This window comes from Glandiceps talaboti, chromosome 21, assembly GCF_964340395.1.
Source record: "Glandiceps talaboti chromosome 21, keGlaTala1.1, whole genome shotgun sequence".
In the NCBI taxonomy this organism is placed as follows: domain Eukaryota; kingdom Metazoa; phylum Hemichordata; class Enteropneusta; family Spengelidae; genus Glandiceps; species Glandiceps talaboti.
Window position 1 is genome coordinate 562,304 of NC_135569.1, and position 15,197 is coordinate 577,500.

Consider the following 15,197-nt stretch of genomic DNA (forward strand, 5'->3'; position numbering starts at 1 on the left):
ATTTTTAATTTATAAAACTATTCTATGACATGGCTTTCTACTTGAAAAGTCATTGTGAAACAACATATGCCAACTCCTTGTTTGTAAATCAATAAATTGCAAAAGATTAATAAATGTGTAAAATCTTTGTTATTGTAGGTACAATAATACATTTTTTACACATCTTTTGGTACCTTTTTGCAATGTGGAGTTACAAACACAGACATTTTCAATTTTGTTCACGTTAATTTTTCAAGTCACAAGATCAACTTGATGTTTCTCTAAAATAGCAAGTAAATGTAGGTGATGTAAAATCATGAACTGACTCTCCAGAGCCCGTAGTTTATGGAAATGACTTCATTTCCTGGAATGTTGTCCCCTTTAACGATAATTCCTGTTATCTGACATTTCTTGTTTCTTTGTGTGTATTTGTAGATAACACAGAAGCAAGCCTTGGATGAACTGTTCAGTAACACAACATGGACAACTGGTCAAGCTGATGTAGATAATGCCGACGTCCTCAGTCATTGGAAACATCCTCATACTAATATTTATGTCTCCTTGGTTGTGTTTGTTATCATGAAGGTTAGTATTAACATTTAGTCATCAGCAATACTAGTGGCAGTGTTGGTTTGTTATCATGAAGGTTAGTATTAACATTTAGTCATCAGCAATACTAGTGGCAGTGTAGGTTTGTTATCATGAAGGTTAGTATTAACATTTAGTCATCAGCAATACTAGTGGCAGTGTAGGTTTGTTATCATGAAGGTAAGTATTAACATTTAGTCATCAGCAATACTAGTAGCAGTGTAGGTTTGTTATCATGAAGGTTAGTATTAACATTTAGTCATCAGCAATACTAGTGGCAGTGTAGGTTTCAGTTATAGTCTTGTAAGAAGACCTCAGATCTGTGCTTCAAAGACTGCCAAACAAAAACTGAGGATGACAGTACTATATGAGTGTAAGCCCTCAATTGCGCCTTTGATGTTATGTGACTTGTGGTCATTTTTTATGTTAGCAGACTTGCCGAGGGTCTGGCTGCTAAACGGGGTTTCAACGACATTTCTGTATGCTGTGTAAACAGTTTTGCTTTCATGTCATTGACACTATTTTTCTATTACATGTACATAGTTCTGGATGACAGCTGTAGCCGTGACATTACCAGTACCAGCTGGTGTCTTCATGCCAGTCTTTATCATTGGTGCAGCATTTGGAAGACTAGTTGGTGAATGTATGGCGGCATGGTTTCCAGAAGGTGTCCGCAGTGGAGACAATGTATACAGGATTATACCAGGAGGGTATGCTGTAGTTGGTAAGTGGAGACAATGTATACAGGATTATACCAGGAGGGTATGCTGTAGTTGGTAAGTGGAGACAATGTGTACCGGTACGGGGTGGCGGGGGTGGGGGGGGGGTGGTGGTGGGGTGGGGTGTATACTGTGGTGATTGGTGAGTGGAGATATGGTCTATTGGCCAATGTAATGGAGTTTAAAGGAGTGAAAACATAGCCCCTGTCCAACATATTTGTAATAATACACCATATTACAGTAATCCAGTATTCTAGGAGTTTGGCCACTAGGAATGCTGATCAGAACCAACTATAGCTTTATATACTGTCATGTGATTTTAACACTCATTTTTCCTGGTTCAAAAATGACTGCAGGATGGGAAACCAGAATATGGCGTATTGTCTGTCTTTTTAGTTATGGTGTCTAAATGAATGAAATGACAGTGTTCTTTCTCTCTTTACAGGAGCAGCAGCTTTATCAGGAAGTGTAACCCATACTATATCTACATCTGTTATTGTTTTTGAATTAACTGGTCAGATTGTACATATATTACCAGTTATGGTGAGTGTATGTTGTGTGTTAAAGGCCAAGAATTCAGTCCCAGGTTCTTACATTAGTGTTATCTCATCATATGTATGTGTATATATGTATGTATGTGTGTGTGAGTGTATGTATGTATGTATGTATGTATGTATGTATGTATGTATGTATGTATGTATGTATGTATGTATGTATGTATGTATGTATGTATGTATGTATGTATGTATGTATGTATGTATGTATGTATGTATGTATGTATGTATGTATGTATGTATGTATGTATGTATGTATGTATGTATGTATGTATGTATGTATGTGTGTGCCTGTGTGTGTGTGTGTGTCTATGTCTGTCTGTATGTATATGATATGTGTATGCATGCCTGTGTATGTGTGTTATCACTGTTTATGTCAATTGCTTCAAAATAGAATACACAATTTTTATGTCATTTCTATGATATTTCAACAGTCAGTAATTGTGTGATACAATATTATTACCAATATATGGTATCTACAAACAGAGACAAACGACACTACCCCCCCCCCTTTTCCACCTCCCTATCCCATGATCTGTTTTTCTACCAGTGTTCACTCACTAAAAGATATACTATCCATTGTTTACAGATTGCTGTACTTATTGCCAACGCCATAGCACACTTACTACAGCCATCTATTTATGATAGTATTATTCAAATCAAGAGATTACCATATTTACCAGATATTGGTAACTTTTCATCTAAAAAGTAAGTCACAGTTTTTTTTTGGGTTTCAATCCCAGGTTCTCACCAATGCCAAGGTTTGAATCCCAGGTTCTCACTAATGCCAGGGTTTGAATCCCGGGTTCTCACCAATGCCAGGGTTTGAATCCTGGGTTCTCACCAATGCCAGGGTTTGAATCCCAGATTCTCACTAATGCCAAGGTTTTAATCCCAGGTTATTACATTATCTTACCAGTGGAGCCTGGAGGATTACATAGGATTATTCTTTTATTTTGGGCTATCTTTTTCATTAGCTCTATAAACATGCAACTATTTCTCAGACCTAAATTTTAATGTAAAATTCAACGAAGACCTTCCAAGTGTTTTCTCTTGTTTTTCTCAACCAACAGAACTTATAAAGTATATGTAGACGATATCATGGTGAAATATGTCAGACATCTTTCATTTAATTCAACTTATCAAGATTTGAAAATTCTATTAGATATGTCAAAGCATTCCTCCTATCCAGTAGTGGAAAGTAAAGGTAAGATTTCATATTTATTATCTGTCATGATGGTTGAATGGTTAGACTGGACAGCTTAGATCGGCAGGTTGCATGTTTGAGCCCTGTTGCCAGCATTTGCTACTGAATGGCTAAAGTCTTTGAGCAAGATTTGAACCACAATTGTGCCCCGAGTCAACCCAGCTATATAACTGGGGAATCAACCCAGCTGTATAATTGGGGACCTGGTAGGATAGAGGTTGCATTGTGAGGATGTTTTAATCCTATGTGTGTATAAAGGCTGCAATGGATTGTATGCTCCCCAGGGAGTTGAGGAAGTATAAATGGCTGATGTGCCACTATAGATCCATGCCAGGGGTAATAATTGTAAAGTGCTTGGAGCACAGAGTGGGAAAGTGCTATATAAAAACCAACTTTACTAACTTTGTTATTATCAGTTCTTGGAGACAGAGATTCATTGTATTTTGTTCTTCTGTAACTCATATTGTATACTATGTAATCAATACATAATAATTACGATATGTATCTCTCTATCAAATACTTTGAAGGAAAGGCATGAAAACTCATATATCTTACATGTTATAGTATAGTATGTAAAATCATGAAATGACTGTCCAGAACCCCAACTTTACAAAGTGTTTAATATATTGCCTCAAGTGGCATTCCCCTTATTTGGAGGAAAGGAGTGAGCGTGAAATATGAAACTATCAAAAGTTCATCTGTACAGTGTTTAAATATTTTAATTCTTGTTTTTTGTGCTACAGAGTCAATGATCTTACTAGGATCTATGCAAAGATATGAACTTGAGGAATTGTTAGTCAAACATATAGGTAGAGAGGCTAGACTACGGGCACATGCAGAGAATAGAAGGCACAGGTTATCAGCTTCTGATAATAATCTACATGATGGCAGTAACAAGACAGATGATGGTGAAGAGATAACAGTGCTACATTTACACCCCCAGGTGAGTGGAGAAAGTATAGTTTTACGTTTAGACCCTCAGGTAAGTGGAGAAAGTATAGTTCTACATTTACACCCTCAGGTGAGTGGAGAAAGTATAGTTTTACGTTTAGACCCTCAGGTAAGTGGAGAAAGTATAGTTCTACATTTACACCCTCAGGTGAGTGGAGAAAGTATAGTTTTACGTTTAGACCCTCAGGTAAGTGGAGAAAGTATAGTTCTACATTTACACCCTCAGGTAAGTGGAGAAAGTATAGTTCTACATTTAAACCCTCAAGTGAGTGGAGAAAGTATAGTTCTACATTTAGACCCTCAGGTGAGTCGAGAAAGTACATTTCTAGATTTGGACCCTAGTGGTATTATTACATATGTACCTGTGATTATTTGCACTGGAGCATGCACATGTGTTATTATTTAATACATACATGTAGGCAAACTGTAATATTTAATGTTTTTTATGAAATAGTAATGAAATGACGTCATAAATTTGTTGTTTTCTTTCTCCACAGTCCAATACATCAGTTACATCTACCAGCAGTATTAAATCTATCCTAAAGAAATCAAAACAAAGTAAGAATTTATTATTTTGATGATTTGGTGCATAATGTGAATTTATACATATTTTGTTGTAAATTTTGTTGCACATTGAAATGTACAAGTAGTATTCCACTTATTAAAGAATACTTAGCCATCAATTGTTATTAGATTGTAAGATACGTTGTGTTGTTCACTCCTAGCAGACTTCTAAACCACTGTAAGATATGTCATGTTGTTCAGCCCTATCAGACTTCTAAACCACTGTAAGATATGTTGTGTTGTTCAACCCTATCAGACTTCTAAACCACTGTAAGATATTTTGTGTTGTTCAGTCCTATCAGACTTCTAAACCACTGTAAGATATTTTGTGTTGTTCAGTCCTATCAGACTTCTATTCTAAACCACTGTAAGATACGTCGTGTTGTTCAGTCCTTGCAGACTTCTAAACCACTGTAAGATATGTTGTGTTGTTCAGTCCTATCAGACTTCTAAACCACTGTAAGATATGTTGTGTTGTTCAGACCTATCAGACTTCTATTCTAAACCACTGTAAGATATTTTGTGTTGTTCAGTCCTATCAGACTTCTATTCTAAACCACTGTAAGATATGTTGTGTTGTTCAGCCCTATCAGACTTCTAAACTACTGTAAGATATGTTGTGTTGTTCAGTCCTATCAGACTTCTAAACCACTGTAAGATATGTTGTGTTGTTCAGTCCTATCAGACTTCTAAACCACTGTAAGATATGTCATGTTGTTCAGTCCTATCAGACTTCTAAACCACTGTAAGATACATTGTGTTGTTCAGCCCTATCAGACTTCTAAACCACTGTAAGATATGTTGTGTTGTTCAGTCCTATCAGACTTCTAAACCACTGTAAGATATGTTGTGTTGTTCAGTCCTATCAGACTTCTAAACCACTGTAAGATACATTGTGTTGTTCAGCCCTATCAGACTTCTAAACCACTGTAAGATATGTCGTGTTGTTCAGTCCTATCAGACTTCTAAACCACTGTAAGATATGTTGTGTTGTTCAGTCCTATCAGACTTCTAAACCACTGTAAGATACATTGTGTTGTTCAGCCCTATCAGACTTCTAAACCACTGTAAGATATGTTGTGTTGTTCAGTCCTATCAGACTTCTAAACCACTGTAAGATACGTCGTGTTGTTCAGCCCTATCAGACATGTATTTATTTTACATTTTGTTTGGGTATTGTTTAACAATTTTATGTGTTTTTTTCTTGCAATTTGTAGACAGGGCTGGTAGTGATTCTGGAGTGGGTTCATCTGATATGTCACCGGTAAGTTAGATACATACAACTATCTCATTTTATAATTTGTTGATATTGGTTACTTTATTTGTCACCTATGGATTAACACTGTGGTGAATGCCCTCTCACCGGTCTTGTCACTCTTACTACAGAATGGGCACTAAGTTGTAAATATGTACAGAATGGGCACTAAGTTGTAAATATGTACAGAATGGGCACTAAGTTGTAAATATGTACAGAATGGGCACTAAGTTGTAAATATGTACAGAATGGGCACTAAGTTGTAAATATGTACAGATGGCTGCTAACATCACTATGGCATCTCCACTATAGGCACTTGCACATTGATTAAGAATGCCATGGTCATACAGGTTCAGAAATGAACTCAACATCACTATCATCTATAATCAATTACATTTACATGCCCATCCATCAGCAGCCCTTGGAGATGTGCAATGCTTTTATGTATGTAGCACGCCCTCACAGGCCATAAATTACCATTATCGTGTAACTTATTGACCAATCAGAAAGTGACTGTTACAGCAGCTTTTGAAGAAATGCCTGTGTGTAGTATGCCCTCACAGGCCATTATCCTGTAACCTATTGACCATTCAGAAAGTGTCTGTCACAGTAGCCTTTGAAGACATGCATGTATGTAGCATGCCCTCACAGGCCATAAATTACATATATCCTGTTACTTACCGGTATTCACCAATCAGAAAGTGTCTGTTACAGTAGACTGTAGTACAAATCAGGCAGCCATATTGCTAAGTCATATGGTAAATGTCATCATATAGTGAGAACAGTGATAGTTGATTTGACTGGTTCAACAACATGGTGACAAATTATAACAGTGACTTCCTATGTGTACTAATAACATGAGAAAAGATGTATACAATCAAATCAGCCATTAGGTGGGTGATAACGACATGAAAATGCAGTGTATATAAGGGGTTGCCTGTGGAGGTTATGTAAATGTAAAATCGTTGATGAGTCAAGATGATGAGAGTGTGTACACCATGAAGAGCGCCACCTAGTGATATGGTATAGCCATGGTGTACTACTTGTGTGACTTCATGGAATGAATAAACAAGTTTGGAGACTGTAGATCTGTAAATTGACAACACATAAGCTTCTTTCTAAAACATTGGTAACCACCTACATTGCATGTTATCACAATGCTTAACACTAGAAGGCAATTTTGCATGTCATGGCTAGATTGTAACACTCGATAGATGGCGGGGTTTCAAGTCCTTGCAAGATTGTGACACTTGAGGGCAGTGTTGCATGTCATTGCAAAGTTGTTACACTTGAAGGCTGTGTTACATGTTATTGCGAAATGTAACATTTGAGGGCAATGTTGCATGTCATTGTAAAGATGTAACACTTGAGGGCAGTATTGCATGTCCTTGCAAGTTTATGATGTTACTTGTAGAAGGTAGTGTTGCATGGCAAGTTAAGATTCCCTAACTGAAGGAAAATGTTATCACACATATTGTATTTCTAATATGAATAATTCTTAATCTTGAGAATTGTGTAACATTCACAGGGAACCTTGTACATCCTAGCACTAGGAAGAAGAGCACAGCTATGTACCAGCTGTATATCTCACAGTCCCGGTACAGGGTATATTTTCCCACAGCCCTGGTACATTGTTGTGAAAAATATGCCTGTTGCATGGATGTGGAATACTGCCCCTGTGCCACAACTGTTTTGCACATCCGAGTACCATAGCTGTGTACTGCACACCAAGCACATAGTTGTGCACATACATGTAACACCTATGGTGGAATAATACCCTATAGCTATGCTTTTGTTCATATCTGACTAGTTACAGCTATGTTGACATAGCTTGTACATGGCTGTGGGAAATACCTACATTACAGCTATGCTCACCTAGCTGGTACATGGCTGTTCGGAAAAAGCTTTTAAATTTGCATTGCTATTTTTAACATCCATGGTACATTGATGTTGGCATACCAGTTACACATCTGTTAAATCTAGGTATGTTACACCTAGTGTGTTGGCCAGAGCTGTTACAGGGGGGATACTGTACACATAGCTTGTACAGCCCCTGTGGCTCCACTGAGATGGTACAGCTATGTGCACAACCCTGTCCTAGGTATGTGAATGTTACAGGGGTGTACAAGGTACCCTATGTATGTGCACAACCCTGTCCTGGGTATGTGACTGTTACAGGGGTGTGCGAGGTACCCTGTGTTTGTACACAACCCTGTCCTGGGTATGTGACTGTTACAGGGGTGTCAAGGTGCCCTGTGTTTGTACACAACCCTGTCCTGGGTATGTGACTGTTACAGAAGTGTGCAAGGTACCCTGTGTTTGTACACAACCCTGTCCTGGGTATGTGACTGTTACAGGGGTGTGCAAGGTACCCTTTGTTTGTACACAACCCTGTCCTGGGTATGTGACTGTTACAGGGGTGTCAAGGTGCCCTGTGTTTGTACACAACCCTGTCCTGGGTATGTGACTGTTACAGAAGTGTGCAAGGTACCCTGTGTATGTACACAACCCTGTCCTGGGTATGTGACTGTTACTGGGGTGTGCAAGGTACCCTGTGTTTGTACACAACCCTGTCCTGGGTATGTGACTGTTACTGGGGTGTGCAAGGTACCCTGTGTATGTACACAACCCTGTCCTGGGTATGTGACTGTTACTGGGGTGTGCAAGGTACCCTGTGTTTGTACACAACCCTGTCCTGGGTATGTGACTGTTACAGGGGTGTACAAGGTACCCTGTGTTTGTACACAACCCTGTCCTGGGTATGTGACTGTTACAGGGGTGTACAAGGTACCCTGTGTTTGCTAAGTGATTTCTTTGGTTGCATGAGAGTAAAAAAGTGCCATAGTTAAATTCAGTGGAAATAGCTGTGTAGTGATTTCCACTGACTCCTACCACTATTTCCCCCCTCTCCACCTTGTCACTTCCCAAATTGTCATTTCATCATCATTCTTTATGCTTAAAATTTGTCACAAAATGTCAACATTCATCCAACGCCCCCCCCCCCCCCCCAGCTTAAAAAATATATTAGAAAAGTAAACATAATGTGTAAACATCTCAAAAAGAAATTGGCGAGTAAAAATATTAAAAGTTTAGTCTATGTAAACTGAGTTGTCACTTTTATAAACAAAATTGCCAACATTTCCCTGACAAAAAGAAGGTAAAAACGTTGCCATGTTAATGTTGATATGTTGACCTTTCTTGCACCGGGTAATACTAAATACTAATGTGGGGTTTTATACTGCATTGTACCATACACAAGGAGTTGAGTACAGCTGAGCTAGGGGGTACTTCACCTCCTAGGAAGTCAGTTCAGTGGGTAAGTCTCATTGGTCATAACCTCATCACTCATTGCTCAAGTGATTAACATGCATTGGTCATCTGATTGACATGCATTCATCATGTGTGTGCTGCATGCTCTGAATTATAATGCAAACTGTAGTTTGTTCATCTTTCCTTGCTGCTCACTGTGGTGTAGCTTGATATTTCTTAGCCCAAGGACTTGTCTTAGTGTTATGTACTATCTCAAGAAGCTTTCTACACCCAAAGACATATCTTGGTATTACTATCTTAAGAAGCTCTTTACTCCAAGCCAAGACGTATATGTCCATGTCCTTGGAAACACAGAAATCTGTTTTGAATTTAAAATTAAAAAAAAATCACCAACAACTCTGCTCAAATTTATGACGCTGGTAATCACGGCTTTTGTTTACTAAGATAGACACAAACTATAACTATTGTCACAACATGTTGATACAACTGTGATAAGGTATTGAATGGTCATTGGTTGAATTATAATTTATAGTCCCAGGAGGTGGGGGGGGGGGGGGACTCTCTCTGAAAGTTATTTTCATAAACTTGCAGTGTACACTATCTTGATCACAGGGTGATTAGAATCGCACAACAGAAGAACTGCTATCACATTGAATAACAATGGTTTTAGTTTATATCTATCTTAGCAAACTACCAGCTTGACTAAGAGACTTGTAATTGGCCATCCTACTTATTTAGGTCATGTGGGGCCATGATTACATTATTTAGTAGTGCATGTTGGTGGTACTTTTAACTTTAAAACACATTCCTGTACTTCTAAATGCATTTAATACCTTGGCTGGGTCTGCTTCTTGAGATAGTTGCACTGAGGCAAGTCTCTGGGCTCGATATTTTTTTAAACTGAAGAATAACACAATAGACCTAACTTATGAATTGCGCCCTCTAGCAATACAGTTGAAAACAGACTCCCCTTTTTTTTTAGAATCTGAAAAAGGGGAATGTTGGGACAGCATTTTGTTTACACAGATAAACATTGTTTGTAAGAACTTTATATAGAAAATATTACTACAGTGTATTGAGTCAAAAATGTACAAATTAAAACCATTGCCCCCAAAATGCTGAACTGACCGTGTCCCAGATAGCAATACAATACTATACAAAAGTCTGAGGTCAATTGTGTTCACAGAGGGTCTATGCAATAAATAATATAGTTTAGTGTCTGATATTGGTAATGTCTTTTGCTGTGTACTTGCAATGACCTGTTTTATGCCACAGTGAAAATCAATAAGGCTACAAAAAGGGAATGAACACCAAAGTGAGTCTACAGATACACAGGGTAGATTAAATTATCATGTATATACAGGGTAGATCAAATTATCATGTCAAATATTCCTACATTGACTAGAAATCCAAAACATTGAATAATTAAAACCAAGTGTTGATCTGGTCTCAGTTAGTCCTTCTAAGAATAGAAGACACTATACATGGTTTTAATTGTAGATTTTGGATTCAACACACTATAGGAATGTTTTGATATGGGGTTTCTATCAACCATGTTTATTTGTAAAATGTGTGCTCATCTTCTTTTTTTGTAGCTTGATCAGTTTTCTTTGTAGCTATTGCTTGCAGTGAACATATTTACATTAGTTCAGAATATTCTTTTCAATGTTTTGAGGAGGAGGAAAGTTTGATTTGGGGAGTGTGATCAGTTTTTGTTTTGGGAAGCTTTACAAGTAGCTTCTATTCCTTTGGGAATATTTTAGGGAATGTTTTAGGGAATACTGTAGGGAATATTTTGATGAGTAAGATGTAGCAACAAGGTTGTTAGGAAACATGGTTCTGTCGTACAACTGTTACTCACCATGAAAGCACTGGTTGAGTTGCCATGGCAACACTTTCCTTTCTCAGTAAACATTATTTGATAATTGAAACAGTATATCTTTAATTTTCAGCCTTTTTTTTCTGCATATTTCTCTGCAATGCCCGTTGAATATTGTAGTCTGTATTTACAAGCAAAAGTTGAAAATCTTGATTAAGCACCTGTGGTCATGTGAAGTAGTGCTAGTGTACTACCCTTATAGTTATTATACAGGAGATTATGTCTTAGCTTGCAAATGCTATTAAATGAACTATCAAGATTAGTGATACTGATGCCAGGATTTATGTTGAAATAGACACAATAAAGATAACACACAAACATCTCTTACACAATGTCTGTTCTATATTTTATTAATGATAGCAAAAATATATACAAAGGTAACAAAATAGAGAGCAGACACTGTAAGGAATGTTTGTGTGCTATCTTTATTGTGTCTATCTATGAAATCTGGTGATCCGTCTTACTGGTAATCAGTCTGATGAATATCTTAATACATCATTTAATAGCCTTTGAAAGATAAGATGAAATCTCCTATAATTCAGTCAATTATTGCATCACTGCATGTGTCTGTAGTCTCTTTTGTGATCCGCATGTTATTTTTCCTTCCCAAATTAACAGATGAATGTCAACAGGACCAGTGTTGATATGTCTCCTGAAGAGGTTAGTCCCTCCCATTGTTTATGCTTTCTACCCTCCTCATCAAATAGAATGACCCCAAAGTACAGGCTAGAAATGTGTGGGGGTTGCAGTTTCAATGAAGCCGGTATTTCATGGATTTAGATTGCTTTAATATACTATATACTAGTGGCCAAGAGTGAAAAAATGTTTTCTGGTAACAGTGCCCTCTACTGGTAGATCAGAGGACATGTTCATGAGTTTTCTGATGATGGCATCCTCCAGCAATAAAACCAGGTGATGACAAGTTCATGATCAACCAATGTATCTGGTCAATTTATTTGGGAAGTCTGGTTATGTTATACTAGCACACATTACAAAATGGCTTGTTTGAAACTCTGGTAAAAGAATTTTGTAACTTGGGATATATTACCCAATGCATGTCCAATTTAACATTGTTGTGTTATTTTCATTCAACAAAACTCCAACTCATTCTCAGGATTAAATTCAAGTGTAGTACTTCAGTATTTATACCGAGACAAATTACATACATGATATATCGTTTGTGAAGCATCTTTTGTGTGTGATGTGAAAATAATCAATATAATCACATTTGATATATTGTTTAATTTCATAGCAAGCTGTATGGGAAGATGAAAGACTCCAAGATGTTATCAATTTTGATGACTGTCAGATAGATCCTGCACCATTTCAACTTGTAGAAAAAACATCTTTACATAAGGTATGTGTGATGTAATGTGTGTGTTTATGTGCGTGCATTTGTGTGTGTGTGTATGTATGTGTATGTATGTGTATGTATGTGTGTGTGTGTGTGTGTGTGTGTATGTATGTATGTATGTATGTATGTATGTATGTGTGTGTGTATGTATGTATGTATGTATGTATGTATGTATGTATGTATCTATGTATCTATGTATCTATGTATCTATGTATCTATGTATCTATGTATGTGTCACCTAAAATAATTTTTGTACAAATTTATCATCAAATTAACCTCAATATAAAGTAGAAGAAAGACAAAAAATAATATTTTGTTAATGAAATATAAATGAGATCAAAAGCCATACATACATATAATATAAAAAGTGCAGACAAGTTGTGACTTGCTAAGTTAACAATATTTTTGTGTTTTTCTCCTCTAGGTCCATTCTTTGTTCTCATTACTAGGACTTAATCATGCATATGTGACAACTCTTGGTAAACTGGTTGGTGTGGTCGCACTGAAAGAGGTAACACTAACACACTCTCTTCAATTCCTAAACACAGTCATGATCAATCAATCAATCAATCAATCAATCAATCAATCAATCAATCAATCAATCAATCAATCAATCAATCAAATTTCTATAGTGTTGATTTTCAGAGCAAAGTTCTGTTCAGTAGCAAACCATAGGCTTTGGTGAAGAGAAACCCCCCCCCCCCCCCCCCCCCCCCCCATCATGAATCCATCGTGGATTGTTTCAAAACAAAACTGAAGATTTATTTGTCGACCTCGTTTTAAATATCAAAAAAAATTTTGTAAACCTGGAAATTTTCATCAAAGATCACTTATTTCACTGGAAAACAATGACGCAATAAATAAGTAGTGATTAAAATGTCTTCTTGTACATAAACACAATGTACAAGTCTGGTAATTAGTAAAAATTAGTCTGTGAGAAATAACTGAAGACTCTAAAGTTGCCAAATTTTCTAGTGGCAAAAATACCTAGCTTTACATTGTATTAATGTGATATCCAATTTGTACAACATAACAGTAACAAATCAACAAATTTAATGTTTGAGTAGTCAATGTGTTACACATTAGTAATATCTTAGATCTAATATGGTTTCATGTTATATGTCATTCATGATAAATGTAGACATAATATCAACTTGTTTCAACATAAAATACAAGTAAGAAAAGACACTACATGATTGAGTAGTTTATGTCTTTACATTTGACTGTATTCCTTACAAACAGTCTGCTCCATACAATAGACAACAAATACATTACAAGCATCATTCTTGTGGCTACTTTGAACAGAAAGATTTATCTAGGGGTGGGGGAAGAGAAACTTTTATATAACACAAAGAGTAATCAATTCTATAGATTGTTTGGTTGTTTGGTATTATTTACTCAATTCCTATTGTCCAACTTCAAAACAAATCAGTATACTATGCACTTGAACTCTATGTGCAGCCAACTAGTAGATACACTCAACAGATGTCAACTCTTAGATCAAAGGTCAGATCATATGATGATACACAACAATGGTTTCAGTACTCTCTTATACACTGTAGTGAAATTTCATTTACTGTATTCAATTCATTCTTTCTGAGATTTTTAAGGGAAATCATGAATTTTCCTACATTTTTTCCACAAATAAAATACAAAGTGAAAGGCAGTTGTGTCTTCTATACATCATGAAATCAGTCAAGTGACAAGATATGTAGAGAATGACATAGAAAAGAACAAAACTGTCACAAGAATTAACAACAATGGAGAATTGTTCTTTTTTTTTTATTTTCATTCATGAAATAGTATTATCAGTAGGGCTAGTCATTGCAATAAAAATGTCAAGTTGTTTATAGACACAGAGTAAATTGTAGGTCTTGTTGTCAATGAAGTGTTGTGGATGTTTTTTAGACATTACACCTCAAGTTGCTACATAATATAAACTACTGGTAGTGTTATAGGGTCATAAAGTTACGACTGGTTTATAAATCACTCAGGATGAGTCTAGTTACACAGGTATCATATGATTTTAGGAGATAGAAATAACACCACTTTGGTCATTTATTAAACTTTGAAATCGTGTACAAGTAGCCCTACTGCATTTGACATTTATTTTTCCATTTTGGATAGCTATCAACTTGACAAAGATTGTAGTAACTATTATATCATTTCCTCACCGTTTTGCCATAAATTCTTTTCCTTGCAGTAAATCCCCAGAATTGCAGAACACATGTACAAGCAAGTACAGTAGAGTTGTTTACAAGATTTCAAAGTTGACTAAAGTTTCTGAGGTGCTATTTTATAACCCAACATCATATCAGCTTTGAAATCTTGCTAAGAAGTCCTGTTGCACTTACATGTTCATATGTTCTGCCATTTTTTTTGCGATTTCTTGCAAAGGTTTGTGGGAAAACATTACAGGAAGTGACATCACGTTTACCACAATGCCTTTGTCTTGACTGAGATTATGGTAAACTTGATATGTTAATATGTGATGTCATTTACTTTGCAGGTACGGAGGGCAATTGAAGGATCTCACATCTATGATAGCAGTGATTCTGAATCTGACCAAGATAGTGATGATGAAGATGGGAGCAGTAACCATAGTAACACATCTCCATCAGAACATGAACTACAGATGATAGCTAGTAATAAGCAATCCTAGCTAAATAATAGTAGTCCTCCTGAGTCCGACCAGGACAGTGATGATGAAGATGGGAGCACAGTCTCAGCAGTAACTATGGCAACCCTTTTATCTCAATGTAAAATATGACTGTGTGCTGCTGATCAACAATTCTGCCCCAGGTGTGTAAAACTTGTTATAATTTTGTTTGACACGCAAACAATAGTTGGACATATGAAATGTGTAAAAGGCAGGGT

At 36.5% G+C, this 15,197-nt stretch overlaps 1 protein-coding gene across 1 annotated transcript in view; it reads left to right on the plus strand.

Moving 5' to 3' along the window:
- LOC144451114 (chloride channel protein 2-like) overlaps positions 1 to 15,197 on the plus strand; it is a 36,864-nt gene that overhangs the window by 20,604 nt on the left and 1,063 nt on the right. Inside the window, exons 11-23 of the mRNA XM_078141886.1 lie at positions 415 to 564; positions 1,111 to 1,291; positions 1,732 to 1,829; positions 2,430 to 2,548; positions 2,914 to 3,047; positions 3,791 to 3,990; positions 4,496 to 4,556; positions 5,780 to 5,826; positions 9,077 to 9,133; positions 11,585 to 11,626; positions 12,219 to 12,323; positions 12,745 to 12,831; positions 14,830 to 15,197. The exon at positions 14,830 to 15,197 is cut by the window's right edge and continues 1,063 nt beyond it. Coding sequence (XP_077998012.1) covers positions 415 to 564; positions 1,111 to 1,291; positions 1,732 to 1,829; positions 2,430 to 2,548; positions 2,914 to 3,047; positions 3,791 to 3,990; positions 4,496 to 4,556; positions 5,780 to 5,826; positions 9,077 to 9,133; positions 11,585 to 11,626; positions 12,219 to 12,323; positions 12,745 to 12,831; positions 14,830 to 14,982 — 1,434 coding nt within the window. The 3' untranslated portion in view covers positions 14,983 to 15,197. The remainder of the gene's footprint in view (positions 1 to 414; positions 565 to 1,110; positions 1,292 to 1,731; positions 1,830 to 2,429; positions 2,549 to 2,913; positions 3,048 to 3,790; positions 3,991 to 4,495; positions 4,557 to 5,779; positions 5,827 to 9,076; positions 9,134 to 11,584; positions 11,627 to 12,218; positions 12,324 to 12,744; positions 12,832 to 14,829) is intronic.